General features: G+C 45.4%; 1 protein-coding gene across 1 annotated transcript; it reads left to right on the top strand.

Moving 5' to 3' along the window:
- Nucleotides 1-2,704: 2,704 nt before the first annotated feature.
- LOC127642983 (leucine zipper putative tumor suppressor 3-like) lies at nucleotides 2,705-11,891 on the top strand. Its single transcript, XM_052125482.1, has 5 exons — nucleotides 2,705-3,232; nucleotides 4,232-4,813; nucleotides 8,066-8,386; nucleotides 9,701-9,931; nucleotides 11,172-11,891. The coding sequence occupies exons 1-5, from the start codon at nucleotides 2,705-2,707 to the stop codon at nucleotides 11,889-11,891; spliced, it is 2,382 nt and encodes a 793-aa protein (XP_051981442.1).
- Nucleotides 11,892-15,978: the final 4,087 nt, after the last annotated feature.

Raw genomic sequence — 15,978 nt, 5'->3', positions numbered from 1 at the left:
GATATATAGATAGATAGGCAGACAGACAGATAGATAGACATATAGATAGATAGACAGGCAGGCTGACAGACAGATAGATAGGCAGACAGACAGATAGATAGACAGGCAGGCTGACAGATAGATAGACAGGCAGGCTGACAGATAGATAGACAGATAGACAGATAGATAGATAGGCAGGCAGGCTGACAGATAGATAGACAGGCAGGCAGGCTGACAGACAGATAGATATATAGATAGACAGGCAGGCTGACAGACAGATAGATAGATAGACAGGCAGGCTGACAGACAGATAGATAGATAATGCAGTACAGGTTTAGTTGTTTTCTCACACATCCTTCAGTAAATAGCTCATATGATGTTTATAATGTTGTTCTACAGTACGGTGTCGCCCAGAGTGGAAGGGGGCGGGGATTTGAATGTCCAAAATGGGCGGGGCCGAGGTGGGTGTGTCTCTCAGCTGATGCGAGACTCTCTCTCTCTCTCTCTCTCTATCATCTGAGCGCATCGCGCAGCTTCACACGTTCATTAACGCCGTATCAGCCGCGCATCATCCGGACGGACAGAGAGACGCGCCGCGCGGATCCGCCGTGAGACAGTGAGTATCAGTGTGTGTGTGTGTGTGTGTGTGTGTGATGGAGTCTCTTCAGCACCTGCATCAGTTCACCGCACTGCCGCCATCGAGCGCGTCCTCTCCTCTGTGATGTGTGAGGATGCGGCGATGGCTGATGCTGTTGTCATGGAGGATGCGGATGCTGCGATGTTCGCATCATTGTGCACGAGCTCTCACGCGCGTTATGTAATGGCCTCAGTGAAATCTAATATCAGGTGAACACTGCCTCTCCATTGTGCTGCTGGAGCGCCATCCTGCATTGCTGCTGTACTGGTGCATTTGCTGTTAAATGGAGGCATAAAGCATGTGCATGCGTGTTTATAATAATCATGCCCATTAAATGCACTTGTGCTTCTGGCAGGGAACAGGTTAGGCCTGCATCCCTATGAAAACTGCATTCAGTGATGGTGTGACATGATTGTAAATACATCATGTGCATTGAATGCAGTGCTGGTAGAGTTGAGGATGCTGTGTTAGTGCTTTTATTGAGCAGTTGTGATGCTGATGTCATATTTAAAACAGAGTGTTTGTGTGCAGGCCTCTGTTTAATGTCCTACTCTTATCTGTCTTTTCTGTGAAAGGTATCAGTATGAGTCTGGTGCATTATATTAGAGTGTCAGGCAGCTAGACTGCATGTTTACATGTATATGTGCATCTTTATTCACTGAAGTGTACTTGTGCTAGTTCTAGCATTGCACGGTGTAATTGTGCCATTATATATGTCTAGTAAAAATGTTGCACCACTGTTTCATCTTTAGTTTAAGGTATATGGTGTCTTTAGTACATAGTGGTGTAGGTAAAGTGTGTATGAGGATATATGAAGCACGTGAGCAATGATGTAATGCCTGTGAGTGAGTGAGTGTGTTGAAGCGGGTAGTGTAGGCACGTGCCAGTGCTGTTCTGATGCAGCCCTTCTGGACACATGATGGTACGGCACCGTCACCACTGATACACACAGTGTCAATGCATTGAGCTCTGTAAACATGCTTTCAGAAAGCTCGATTTACTTTATAAAACCTTTTTTGTGCACGCAAAACAAATTTCACTTGCAACTTGATTGACAGCTTTAAAAAAAAAATTTTGTGCACGCAAAACAAATTTCACTTGCAACTTGATTTACAGCTTTAAAAAAACTTTTTTGTGCACGCAAAACAAATTTCACTTGCAACTTGATTTACAGCTTTAAAAAAACTTTTTTGTGCACGCAAAACAAATTTCGCCTGCAACTTGATTTACAGCTTTACAAAACCTTTTTTGTGCACGCAAACTTGAAAATGAGATTCACATAAATTCTGACCTCAGATTGAAATCAGATTGCAAAAAATCAGACACATATCAGATTTATTTCCACATATCAAAGTGCCCCATATTTGAATTGAAAATATCAGATTGAATGTGATTTTGCTGTTGACACTGACATCCAAAAACAGATCCATTCAACTGCAGTGTGATCACTGCCACATTCTGCAGGATAAAGAACTTCAATCACACACATTGAAGAATCACATTAAATTTGCCTGTAGATAATGATTAACTCCAAAGAGATATACTCCTTATCAGGGTGCGGTTTAGCCGGTCTGCCTATGGGCTTCACAAGACTATAACTTTGAGAAGTTCTTGAGATGGACTTCTCTTTCCGTCCTTTATGTTGGGAATGGTTTGAGTATCGGATCAAGTTCTGGTGAATCTTTAACATGAGGAAGCGCTTCTGTGTTTATACTTCTCTTTGGACACAAGTATGTTGTTTATTTACAATGACACTGTATATCATAATTAGATTACCTTTCCTTTCACTGGTGTAGTGCACTTCATTTTCATTCCACTTGGAACTATTTTGTATGTTAGCATGTTTTGTTGTCCTGCTCATCCAAGTCGATTTTATTCACCCAAAAGTGAAACTTCTATCATCATTTACTCACCCTCATGTTGTTCCAAACCCGTATGACTTTCTTTCTTCTGTTTGTGTTCCACTGTATTTGAACTAACCACCCGTCTTCTGTCCTGTTGCAGTGTGTGTGTGTGCGACCTGGCTCACTTCACACCCCTGTGTGTTGGCGTTGAGGGTGGCGCAGTGAAGAGCTCGCGGCTCCTGGCATGGGCAGTGTAGGGAGCGGCGCGTCAAGTCAACGGCCCATCACCATGCGCAGCGTGGGCACCCGCACGACTCCTAATGGCCCACTGGCAGCCGCACTGCCTCCAAACTCCGCCCGTCGACGACTGGACGACCGCAGCTTTAGTGCTGACCGCATCCCCCAGCCCAGCACTAAGGCGAAGGGGGTCTCCGCCGACGAACACAGCTATAACGCTGAGAGAGCTTACCGTGGCAACGCTCGCAATCACGCAGACTCCGAACGCACCGCGCCTCACAACGCTAACCGCCAGCAAACGGTCAATGACGAGAGGCTGGTGTCGAACGCTGTGTTCACCAACGGCGGGTTACGGAGGGAAGGTCACCGGCGCGGAGAGAGTCTGGACTTGTGCGGTAACAACATCGTACTTAATAACAACAAAAACGGCAGTCATCAAATGCCACCACAGCACAAAGAAAAGAGCAAATCCAAACCCGATAATCAAAACCCACCCAACATCCTGCCGGTGTCTGGAAAACTGGAGCATGTACAGGTACAGAAAGTACTAGATTTTATACCTCAAATGTGAAATTTAAAGCTGCAGTGTTTTTTTTCTAAAAGTATGTTGTTGCCAGGGGTTTTGGGTGTCTCAGCGAGTATTGACGCTGACTATCACATCTGGAGTCACGAGTTTGAATCCAGGGTGTGCTGAGTGACTCCAGTCAGGTCTCCTAGGCAACCAAATTGGCCCGTTTGCTAGGGAGGCTAGAGTCACATGGGGTAACCTCCTCGTGGTGGTGATTAGTGGTTCTCGCTCTCAATGGGGCGTGTGGTGAGTTGTGTGTAGAGAGTAGCATGAGTCTCCACATGCTGTGAGTCTCCACGGATGCACAACGAGTCACGTGATCAGATGCGTGGATTGACTGTCTCAGAAGCGGCGGCAACTGAGACTCGTCCTCCGCCACCCGGATTGAGGTGAGTAACCATGCTGCCACGAGGACCTACTAAGTAGTGGGAATCGGGCATTCCAAATTGGGGAGAAAAAGGGGATAAATTAAATTAAAAAAAATATAAAAAAGAACAACCATAACATCAACAAACAATTACGGTAAGTCATGGCATCCGCTCATGTTGTCACTTCCTGCATTGCATGCCGCATGTTTACTATAGCTTCTTCCGTCAGCAGTGAGGGATTCACATGTGAGAAATGTAAGGAATTAGTCAGGCTGACTGAGAAGTTTAATGATTTCGAGATTGAGGTGAGTAACAGCGCCATCACAAGGACCTATGAAGTAGTGGGAATTGGGCATTCCAAATTGGGAGATAACGGGATAAAAAAGTATGTTGTTACTAACAAGTTGCTATATAAGTACTTCAATGGTTTTATGTGTCGTCAGCCACATACAGTCAGATGCTTGTGGTAGTTGTAGTTCTCATCTAGTAAACTACAGTAACCATATTTAATGGTATTTGTAATAAAACCATAGTAATAATAGAGGAAAACCATAACTATGGTATGTTGTAAGTAACTCTAAAGTTTTTGACTCTACAGACCAACGACTCTCTGGTGCGTCCGTCAGCCTTCAAACCTGTGGTGCCCAAGAGCTTTCACTCCATGCAGAACCTGGTGTGCCCCCTTCAGACCAGCTCAGGGATGGGCGGGGATCCGGGCAGCAGTGGCAGTGGAGGCAGCGGAGGAGAGAAGGGGGTCCAGAGCGCTTCTGGGGCCCAGTGGGAGCAGGACAGTCCCAGCAGCCGAGGGACGCACACCGGCGCGAGCAGACCCGGGCAGGGCAGTCTGTCTGATTCCGGGAGGAACTCCCTCACCAGTCTGCCCACCTACACTGGGTCAGGCTACGGACCTCCGCCTGTGCTCGGCCCGCTCAGTGCCTCCACCAGCCACATCAACCGGCTAGGCTCCATCGCCCTGGAGAAACTCGACAAGCCAGGTTACCAGAACGGGCTGAGTGCGTCCGACAGCGGCCGCTCCTCCTCAGGCAAGAGTTCTTCATCGTATCAACGCCTGAGTCACCTGAGCGACGCTCCTGCACCTCTGAGACCGTCTCCGTCCTCGGATGATGTCATACAAGATCTGGAAGACCGTCTGTGGGAGAGAGAGCAAGAGGTAAGTGAGGTGACAAAACCTTGTAAACAATAGCCACAGTTTTCCTGAGCAACCACTGGGTGGCGCCATGATGTTTCTAAATGTATTCTTTCTCTCTTATACTGTAGCATCAGGAAGTCTGATTCATTTAAATTAATTGATTTATTTGAACTGGTTCAAAAGAAAAAGATTCACAAATTAAAGGATTATTCCGTGTTCAATATCAGTTAAGCTCAATTGCATTTGTTGCATAATGTTGATTGCCACAGAAAATATTTTCGACTCATCCCTCATTTATTTAAAAATGCGGGTTATAGTGAGGCACTTACAATGGAAGTCAATGGGGCCAATCCGTAAACGTTAAAATACTCACTTGTTGTAGCCTCAAGACGTAAATAATATGAATGTAAGCATGATTAGTGTGATAAAATCGCTTGCTAACCTTTTCAGTGTAAAATGATGTCCAATTTGACAACTTTGTTGCCATGGCAACGCAACGGCGGTTAACCTATAAACAAAATTTTCACACTACAATCAGGTAAAAGAGAGATTTTATCACACTAAAATCATGTTTACCTATATAATGTTTACGTCTTGTGTCTATACTTTTGAAACACCGGGTGGTGAAGGACGAGTCTCAGTTGCCTCCGCTTCGGAGACGTCAATCCGCGCATCTTGTCACGTGACTCGTTGCGCATGACACCGCGGAGACTCACGGCATGTGGAGGCTCATGCTACTCTCCACGATCCACACACAACTCACCACACGCCCCATTGAGAGAACCACTAATCACCACCACGAGGAGGTTACCCCATGTGACTCTACCCTCCCTAGCAACCGGCCAATTTGGTTGCTTAGGAGACCTGGCTGGAGTCACTCAGCACATGGATGACTTTTTCTTAATCCAGTTGGAAAATAATTCCTTGACTTTGTTAATATATGGTATCTGAAAACACATTTTCTTTTTTTCTTGGTTTTATTTCACTTTGTTACACTTGTTGTGTTCCCGGTCAAAAATGACCGACTATTAGAAATGAATAGATTAGACGACAAAATACAGAAATATTAAGTGTTCAAGGGGAATCACAATCCTTTATATGAGCACATATGTGGATATGTGTTTGCACCATAGACTGTAAAAAAAGATGGCCGACGCCCCTTCGCTCTTTTCCATTGGTGAGAACTGAAGCCGCCAGTGTCCCGATATGGCGCTGACATCTTGGGACTTGAGTCTGCGCAGTTGCGATTTGGGGACCAGACCTGCGCAGTAGTGAGCAGGAAGTAAAGCCGCGAAATCAAGGCCCCGCCCTCACTCTCGCTGAATCAATCGCAAGCACACGCCCTTGCACTTTTGACTTTTGACTTATGACGGTGTGAAATAATTCATTATAGAAATTTAGATATGACATTTAAAGCTTCAATCTCCTCAGTCCTCCGAAGATCCCGAAAAAAAGTCAGTTGGTGCTTCGGTGACTACTTCTTATCAGAGAACCTGTCAATCACAGCTGTCAATCATGATGTCACAGCACCGTTTTTATAGCATCAAATAACTAAAAACAAACTTATTTTGAAAACAAACACTTGAAATGACATCAACGTGATAGAAACGACAGTAAATGACAGAAACTATCTTTGGAAAAAAGATATGTGAAGTGTAATTTAATTGTTTAGTTGGTCTCACGTCCCGTTGAATAACATGGGGAGGTGGGGTTTATGACCTATACTAGGACCAGTCTCCGGGGGGCGATCGAGACGTTTTGGCTTCACTTTTGAGGGCTTGTGCGGCACACTTGGTTTCCACACACAAAGTCTTGGACATGCACATACGTGTGCACACACACACACACACACACACACACACACAAAATGTATGTTGAGCGGCTTTTTGTGCATCATCTTTCCATGTACACTCTTTGAGGATTATTTCAAGATCTACGTATCATATTATGTTGTGTTTGGGCTAATTTGAATCAGGATATTCTGCTGTAAATTAAGATACATCGGTGTCCCACCCCTGGAGTCGCGAGTTTGAATCCAGGGCATGCTGAGTGACTCCAGCCAGGTCTCCATAGCAACCAAATTGGCCCGGTTGCTAGGGAGGGTAGAGTCACATGGGGTAACCTCCTCGTGGTGGTGATTAGTGGTTCTCGCTCTCGATGGGGCATGTGGTGAGTTGTGTGTGGATGCCCCGGAGAATTGCATGAAGCCTCCACACGCACTATGTCTCCACGGTAATGCGCTCAACAAATCACGTGATAAGATGCGCGGATTGACAGTCTCAGACGCGGAGGCAACTGAGATTCGTCCCCCGCCACCCGGATTGAGTCACTACGCCACCACGAGGACTTGGTGCACATTGGGAATTGGGCGTTCCAAATTGGGGAGGAAAGAAATGTAATACATCAGTGTCTGTGTTATATGCATATGTTTCAGGAAGGTAAATAAGACGTAGCAAAAAGCCACTCCTGTTTATTATATGAATGTCAGTGGCCGTTCAGGGGCGGACTGCCCATCAGGAGAACCGGATGGGCCGGCCGTGAATTGGGCCGAATGGGTCGCGTTAAGCTGAAATGAGCCGCCACGTTATGCAGAACGGGCCACAAAATGCACCGCGATTCACCGTGTCCCTGTGGCACTATGAAAAATGCTCCGATTGTTTTGAGCGACCCGTTTAGACCCCAACAATGTTACTCAACCAATGGCGTGAGTTGGGGGCGGGGCTCTCACTTTGTTTGAACAATGGCAGGCGAGGAGCGTATTTAGAAGCGTTTTTGGGGGGGTGGGTTGAGGGATATATTTGCAGTTCCATTTGGTGCCGCGTAGTGTCGCAGAAATGACATACTTCGCCTTTAATTATGACTAGTTCCCAAAAATAATTAAAATCGAATGGTTGCACTTTTAACTTTGGACCTTACATTTATGCTTTAGGCAGACGCTTTTATCCAAAGTGACTTACAGTGCACTTATTACAGGGACAATCCCCCCGGAGCAACCTGGAGTTAAGTGCCTTACTCAAGGACACAATGGTGGTGACTGTGGGGATCGAACCAGCAACCTTCTGATTACCAGTTATGTGCTTTAGCCCACTACACCACCAAAACTGGCATTTTAGTCAGGGATATCTTTGTATGGAACTGCTTTCTACTGTGCGTTAATTTTCATACTGCTTTGATACTTCAATTGAATTCACTCTAATGATACTGAAAGATGCTGCGTTTGAGATTAAACACACCCGATTTGCGCAAAAGCGTTTTCACCCAGCCATTGCTGTGTTTGAACAGGTGATCCACATGCGGCGTAACCTGGACCAGAGCGAGGCGGCCATCGTGCAGGTGTTCGAGGAGAAGCAGCGTGTTTGGGAGCGCGAGATGGAGGACTTGAGGCAGAACTACGCTGGGCGTCTGCAGCAGGTGTCCCGACGGGCTCAGCGCACACAGCAGGCCCTGCAGGCGCAGATCAGCCGTCTGCAGCAGGACAAATGCAGACTGCAGGACGAGATGACCCTGCTGCTCGCTCAGAGAGAAGAGCTGGAGAAGAAGTGTTTGGACTACAGGAAGGAGCAGGCCGACATCCTGCCCAGACTCGAGGAGACCAAGTGGGAGGTGAGTGGGTAAAAATGCAAATGTAATGCAATATACTTATTTTTGTATTACTTTAAAAGTAATTAGATTACAGTAACTAATTATTTTGTAATCTGATTACGCTAAACACTGATGAGCTTTGAGGTGTGCTTTGAAATGTTGATGAAGCACATTTTCGCATAATGTACACCAGACGAACCAAACGTCTATTGATGGTTCATTTTACACTCACAAAAGCGCTCTAGCATGAGAATGCCCCTCCCCCTTATACCACCTGTCTCTGACTAGCATTAGCAAGTAGCAGTGTTATTGATTGAACTATGACATATACAAATAGCCGCTTGCTGTTTTAAATTATTTGAGCTGTCTTTGATTTTAGTAATGGGCTCCATATTCTGCAGGAAATGTGAATCAAATATATTTTAGCAATGACTTTTTTATGTGTGCGATATAGCGAAACAGGTCCGCCAACTTTTTCAGCCATCTTTGTTACTGAAGAGTGGTGCGCCAGGAACCAAACCGACCTGCTCCGAGCAGGGACAGATTACCGACCGGGCCAATGGGGCCAGTGCCCAGGGGCCCTTGACTACTAGGACTGCCCGGGGGTACCCTGGGCTTTAAGGCTGCGTGACCTAGTTTGGTGATCCCCCACCCCCACCCCCGCTTGAAAACCCTTTTGGGCATGAACAACGACCCCCCCTCCCCCTCCACAACTTTTGGGCATGAACAATGAACCCTCCCACCCCCAAACCCCCCTCCAACAACTTTTGGGTATTAACAACGAACCCTCCCACCCCCAAACCCCCCCCACCCCCCCCTCCACAACTTTTGGGCATGAACATCGAACCCCCCCCCCCTTTCAACAACTTTTGAGCATGAACAACAAACCCCCCAACAACAATTTTTGGCCATGATCTACTGAACCCCCCTTTCAACAACTTTTGGGCATGAACAACGAACCCCCCTCCACAACTTTTGGGCATGAACAACGAACCCCCCAACTACTTTTGGTTATTTAAAACAAACCCTTCCAACACAAACCCCCCAACAACTTTTGGGCATGAACAATGAACCCCCCACCCCCTCAACAACTTTTGGGTATGAACAATGACCCCCCCCAACAACTTTTGGGTATTAACAACGAACCCTCCCACCCCCAAAATCGGACATATGGTCTGTCCCAAACAGCACTGTTCTGCACTCTTCTATGCCAGTTTGTAGTGCATGTAGTAGTTACAGCATCCTGGACATCAGACAGATAAGCCGGCAGAAACATGGATTGTTCGTGCACTGCACATTGAATGCACATCCTCTCATCAAATGTTCGCCCTGTAGGTGTGCCAGAAGGCCGGTGAGATCTCTCTCCTGAAGCAGCAGCTGCGTGACAGTCAGGGTGAGGTGACCCAGCGAGCCGGAGAGGTGGTGGCACTGAGAGGCCAGCTGAAAGATCTCAATGCCCAGCTGAGAGAGAGAGAAGAGGCCGAAATCAGCCTGAAAGAGTCCTTCTGTACAAAGACCCTGGAGCTGGAGCGCTGTGAGGCTGAACTACAGACCATGCTGGCGGAGGTACAGACTGGACCCTCATCTCTGTGTTTGAGTGTCTGTAATCCACAACGAGAGGTTCACAAAAATAGAATCTCACTGTTATGATTCTAATAAATCCCCTTTCATTAAAATTACATAACGTATGGGTTGGTGACATTAACCCTTAAATGCATGAGTATTTCACTAAACATTTTTACATTTTCGGGTCTTACCCGGCATGTGCATCTATCACAAATGGATCTACAAAATGCTTTGATAGGGCCAAACTTTCAATTTGTCAATTTGAAAATAATTTAATATAATATTTTTTATTTTTTTATTTTTCATATATCAACACATGTTGAGCTACACGTAATTTACACACGTGTATTTTATCAGGCACTTTTTGAGTCTAAATAGACGCACGACTTAATCATTTCAGTAGCCCACCCAAATGACAAAAGCCAAATCATACGGTTCATGTGTTAAACTTGCTATAGTTTACTTCCACGTTGCATCTTCGTCAATGTAAATCAAGTCAATCGCTGAAACATCAGCGCCACCTTGTGTTAGAACTTGTGTACACGCGTATGAGACATTGATAGCTCAACATTAGCAATGTTTTTTATGCGCATTTTTAATTGTATTAATAAAAAATCGTAGTGGCAACAATTTCTCCAGAAGTGACGATTTCATCTTTATGAACACCCTTGGATGGAAACGCGGCTCTGTTTTTGCGATAATATTAAATTCACAACTTGTATGAAAATCAATGTGATATAGTAGTCATTTGTGTAGTAATAAACACATGAATATATATCCTGCGACTTTTATAGAATATTAAATAATCATAAAAAAAATAAGTGACACTATTACCTATCTCGGGACTTTAATGACCGTACACACTTTTTGGTAATTAAGCAGATATAAAAAAATATATATATATATTTTTTTGCCATTTTTTGTATTTATTTTATTTATTTTTTGATACTCAAAAAAATGCATGAGGTCCCGGGTCGCTAAAGACACGAGGTATGCATTAAAGGGTTAAATAACTTTTTGGGAAGTTGACATGTCCTTTGTACTCCATCTGAACTATTTTAAACTGTTTTATAATTATTATGCATGCAGCTTGTGAGGCCCAAGTTAACTGAGAGCCCTTGGAATATTTGGGATTAAAAATGGTGAAAAACATAAATGAGATGGTGACTGTATTTGAGATTTGAGACCGTTTCCTTTTGCACACACTAAAAGTCCATCTCTCTCTCTGTCTTTCCTACAGGTCACAGTGCTGAGAGACAAACTGAGCGCGTTTGAGACAGAAGTGAGCCGGCTGAAGAAAGCCTTGAGTGAGCTGAGCAGCAGCAGCAGCACCAGTCATTCCAGCGAGCCCAGTTTGGCTGAAATGGGGCAGCTGGTGGTGTCCCGCAGCCGAGAGCGCCTCCTGTCCCCTCTGAGCCCTCCGGAGAAGCCCACGTCTCTCCCCGCCCTCCCTCCTCTCGCCCAACTGCCCGCCCTGCCCTCTTCAGACCCACTGCTGACGCTGCAGAGCGACGACTCCAAGGTCCAGAGGCAGGAGTCGGGCAACCTGCGGCGGCAGCTGGAGCGTCTGCAGGGCGAGCTGCGTTTGGAGCGGCAGCAGCGTGAGCGACAGACCGTCACCTTTGCGCAAGAACGCCAAACCTGGCAGGACGAGAAGGAGCGGGTGCTGAAGTACCAAGCGCAGCTGCAGCTGAGCTACGTGGAGATGTTGCAGAAGAACCAGGTGCTTGAGGAGCGCGTAGACAAGCTGGGAGCCCAGATCGCCACTCCGTCCCTGGCCTCGCCCGCCTCGCCGCCCCCAGTGGCCACTCTGGACGCCCCCACACCCGTTTCATTGTCTATATCGCTCACCTCCCCCACCCCTCCGGCGGAGGAGATGAAGCTGCTGGATCTGCACCAACTTGCTCCGCCGTGGCCGGTTCCGACTCGACTGGAGAGGATCGAGTCGACGGAGATCTGACTGCGCCGAATGTGAACTCGATGACGCAGTAAAAGCAGTAAAGTCCCGATCACACTCGCATTCAGTACAATCCAAAAAAATAAATAAACGGTGACTATACAGCTTCCGAGGACTGTCCAAGGATGCTCTGCTTGTTTGGGGCAGTCGTTTGGGTTGAGGGCTGGTTCTTTGATTGGTTATGCGCATGTGTGTGGCCTTTTCAACGGGTCGAGGGCTAGTGTGTTGGGTTATGGTACAGGAGCTGGCCCTAAGTCAGTAGCCAAGAGAACAAATGTGACACTCAGGGGTTAAGGGAACAGGAAATTAACAAATCAGATTTTCGATGAGACTGTTTTTTCACGTCAAAAAATTACGTATTTTTGCCTTGCTTCCCAATAAAAATATATTTGAATATATTCTAAGATATGTAGATATATTATAAAATATTTAGATATTTTTAAGATGTTTTGTCTCATTTTTTTAGAGAAATGGAACCAAATTTGGTGGGATTTATGCTTGGAACAAGAATAATGTTTTTGCCTATGGGGTAAGAGAAAAATCTTGATTTAAAGGGAAAACAAGTTTATTTTTCTTCGCCTATTGGCAAAACCTTTTTTCTTGTTATAAGCATAAATCCCACCAAATTTGGTTCCATTTCTCCGAAAACAAGACTTAATATCATATGCCATTTCTGCTAATTTATTCTTGTTTTAAGGGTGTTTCGATTGACCAGAAAGTAAGACAAAAATACTAAGAAAATTGTGTTAGCGTTCAGCCTGGGAGAGCATTTGCTTAAAATAAGGTTTTATCACTTTGGCACTTAAAATTAAAGTTTGTAATTTCTGCTCTGCTAGCAGGAATAGATGTATTTTCAAAAATAACGACTGTTTTCCAACAGGCATTCCAAAAACGCCCTCTCTCCGACATTGGTTGACATACACTTAGCCCCGCCCCCCAACAAACACCATTGGTTGAGCAAATGTTTCTTTTTCAGGCTGGTCTGGATGCTCAAACAAAAGTAGTGTTTTGAAAAGCACCACAAAGTCACAGTGTTTACAATCAACCTACGAATGGTTTGCTTATAGTTAAGCTAGGATATAAGTATTTTAACATCGAAACAAATACATACTTTAATAAATCATTCAAAGCAGCAAATTAACTTAATATTAGTTATTAAATTGTTTGATATCTGTTACAATGACATCTTGTTCTTTTGAGAACTCTACCCAGATGCGTCTCCGAGATGTCTGTATTAGATCATCTGGAAAGCGTCGCATTTTAATTAACATCTGCTAAACATCTTTAAATGATCAGTTTTCCTGATAGCACGCATACATCACCCAGACGTCTATTTGATGTGTGTTTACATCTGGAAGACGTATTTTTAAGGTTGTTTTCATATCTGCAATACGCCGTTTCCTCAATACGACGTCTTTGAGATGTTTATGATTGGGTATGTTTGTAAATCTGATCTTTTTAAGATGTTTATCAGATGCTTTCCAGATGAAACAATCTTAAATAGACATCTCAGAGATGCACGTGTACTATCTAGGTTGCTCATCTGCAATACATCTATTTAGAGTGGAGGAGGACGGGGCCAGGCTGGAACAAGGCACGCCCCAGTCCCCAATCAGCCTGATGGGGGCGTGCGAGGGATAAAGGCGGCCGGTGACGACAGTTCGAGAGAGAGAGAGAGAATAGCAGTTTGTGTGTTTTTGGTTCAGTTTATCATTAAACTATAATTTATATAGCCAAGCCGGTTCTTGCCTCCTCCTTTCCCCTAACCTTCTTTACACTGGTGCCGAAACCCGGGAACCTTTAGATGGAAGGAAGTCGCCCCGTAGTGTCCTCCCAGTTGGCGGAGGGCCTCCATTCCCTCGCTAGCCTTCATCAGAACCACCAACAAACCCTGCTTGAGCGCCGGCAAGACCAAGATCGTCTGTTTTTTGAGGTCCTACGGGCTCAAGCAAAGGACTGCCATGCGATCTGGCGCCTCCTCAGTCAGGAGGCCGCCCCAGCCGTGACCCCCGGACACCAGCACCCCTTTGCCTCCGCCTGCATTACAGAAGATGGGGCAACGGATGATCCAGAAGCGTTCCTTCCGAGATCTGGGGTTGGCCGTGCGGCCAATGAGTGGCCCGACTCATCCCGCTGTTGTCCGGGGAAGCCCAGCTCGCGGCTCAACAACTGCCGGCAACGAGTCTCCTGGCTTATAGTGACCTAAAGAAGGCCATCTTGCTAACGGGTTGGTCGGAGTCCAGAAGAGAGTCGTCAACTCTTCCGGAGCCTAAAGCTGGAGAAGTCCGACCACCCGTTTGCCTTCGCCGAACGACTCTGAGACACCTGCCAGAGATGGCTGCTAGCGGGGAGCCGCGATGTCAAGGGGATCATCAACCAGGTGGTACTGGAACAGCTAACGCATCGACTGCCAAAAGGTATGGCGGAGTGGGTCCAGTGCCACCGCCCGGCATCGCTGGAGGAAGCCGTCCGGCTTGCGAAGGATCATATGGCGGCGATCCCGAGGGCAGATGAGCCCTCCTACTCTCTCTTGATCTGTCGTCACCGGCCGCCTTTATTCCTCGCGCGCCCCCATCAGGCTGATTGGGGACCGGCCATGTGTTGTTCCAGCCCAGCTCTGCCCTCCTCCCCACTACAATCTATAAGACATTTCCTTTTGAATTTTAAAAGGACATTCAGCAAATGTCTCTGAGACATGCACGAGATTTAGAGTGTATGTAAATCGGATCTTTTTAAGATGTTTAGCAGATGTTTGTCACCGAAATCAGCCCAGATAGCACATGTACATCTCCAAGACGTCTGCTCAAGAGCATTTAATCTGGACATTTTTGATGTCTCAAAGTCATCTGCTGAATGTCTTATTGACATCTGTGTGATGTATTTGTGCCTTCTGGGTACTCTGTGGACAACTGCAGCCTGCAAACAACCAAAACAACATCTATTTCTGTAATGGAAACAATAAGTAGATGAAAACTCTCCCATGGTGCTTACAACATGCTTCAGAAACATGAGGACTGAATCTTAGTGCCAGTTTCAAGAGTGTTTGGGTTGTTTATGTCGATGACTGTTGGACTGCAAGGCTAGAAACATACTGTACGGAAGTACAGAGTCGCGAATGTTTGGCTAACTCATTGCAGTCACGATGTGCATACCTTTGCGATACTCTGGCGCTAACTCAAGGGGACGAGGAGCGCTCAACCCTTCTGCTCCCTTGCCCAAAGCAGTGGCGGAGGACATATATTCATGTCAACTCAGAACGTACTGTATCACCTGAATGTTGTTTTTGCCCTTTTCTATGTTTCGAGCAATGTAGAGTACAATAGCGCGAGAGATTGAGATTTTAAAAACAAGTAAATATTAGTGCACCTGATGCTCCGGTCACAGACCATGTTGCTTTTCATAAAGGACTCGGTTGTTGTGAACAACAGCTATATAATGAGGTTTGGTTTATGAAGCTGCTAGACAAGAGGGAGGAATAGACAGCGGCTGAGCCAAAACTGGGCAGATGGCGATGGGTCAATCTTTGGACATGCCGTCCTGAACGATTAGCGATTATATTTGAATATGACTTTACATTCTTCCAGAAAGAGCGTATAATATGTGTCAATGTATACTGACTGAAAGTAACATTTTAGAATATTTGACTTTAAAAAAGATGTAATATGCAGTAGATTGAAGTGATCATTTAAATGTTTTGAAGTAAGTGCACAGTGCACAGATACGATGTGGAAACACTGTATGTGAATGGGTTGTGAAGACTGAAATGTTGGTTGTGTGGTAGTTGAGAATGATTATTGATCGAGACTGAGGCAAAGGCTGTTCAGAATAGCATACTAGCAGTGTTGGGTGAGTAATCCACTACAAATGACTAATTATGTCTCTAAAATAATTCCGCAAAAAGTAATCGTGTTACTAATTACATTACTTTAAAGTTACTTTTAAAATACTTGTCTACGTCTAATAATGTCGATACATTATTATGTCTAAGAACGCATTAATTTGTATATTGTACATAATAGCATTTTAGGAATGTCTCACCTCCCATCACGAAATGATCCCTCGAACCATGTATGCGTCCAATGGCAATGTA

Source organism: Xyrauchen texanus, chromosome 4, assembly GCF_025860055.1.
Source record: "Xyrauchen texanus isolate HMW12.3.18 chromosome 4, RBS_HiC_50CHRs, whole genome shotgun sequence".
In the NCBI taxonomy this organism is placed as follows: domain Eukaryota; kingdom Metazoa; phylum Chordata; class Actinopteri; order Cypriniformes; family Catostomidae; genus Xyrauchen; species Xyrauchen texanus.
The sequence above is the reverse complement of the archived record's forward strand: the minus strand, read 5'-3'. Positions and strand labels throughout refer to the sequence as shown.

What these genes read in the sequence shown, in the direction of transcription:
- LOC127642983 (XM_052125482.1), top strand. Translation starts at nt 2,705, where the DNA reads ATGGGCAGTGTAGGGAGCGGCGCGTCAAGTCAACGGCCCATCACCATG. An exon ending in GAGAGCAAGAGGTAAGTGAG is followed by an intron (nt 4,814 to 8,065) that starts GTGACAAAACCT and finishes GTGTTTGAACAG; the next exon opens with GTGATCCACATGCGGCGTAA. An exon ending in TCGAGGAGACCAAGTGGGAG is followed by an intron (nt 8,387 to 9,700) that starts GTGAGTGGGTAA and finishes TTCGCCCTGTAG; the next exon opens with GTGTGCCAGAAGGCCGGTGA.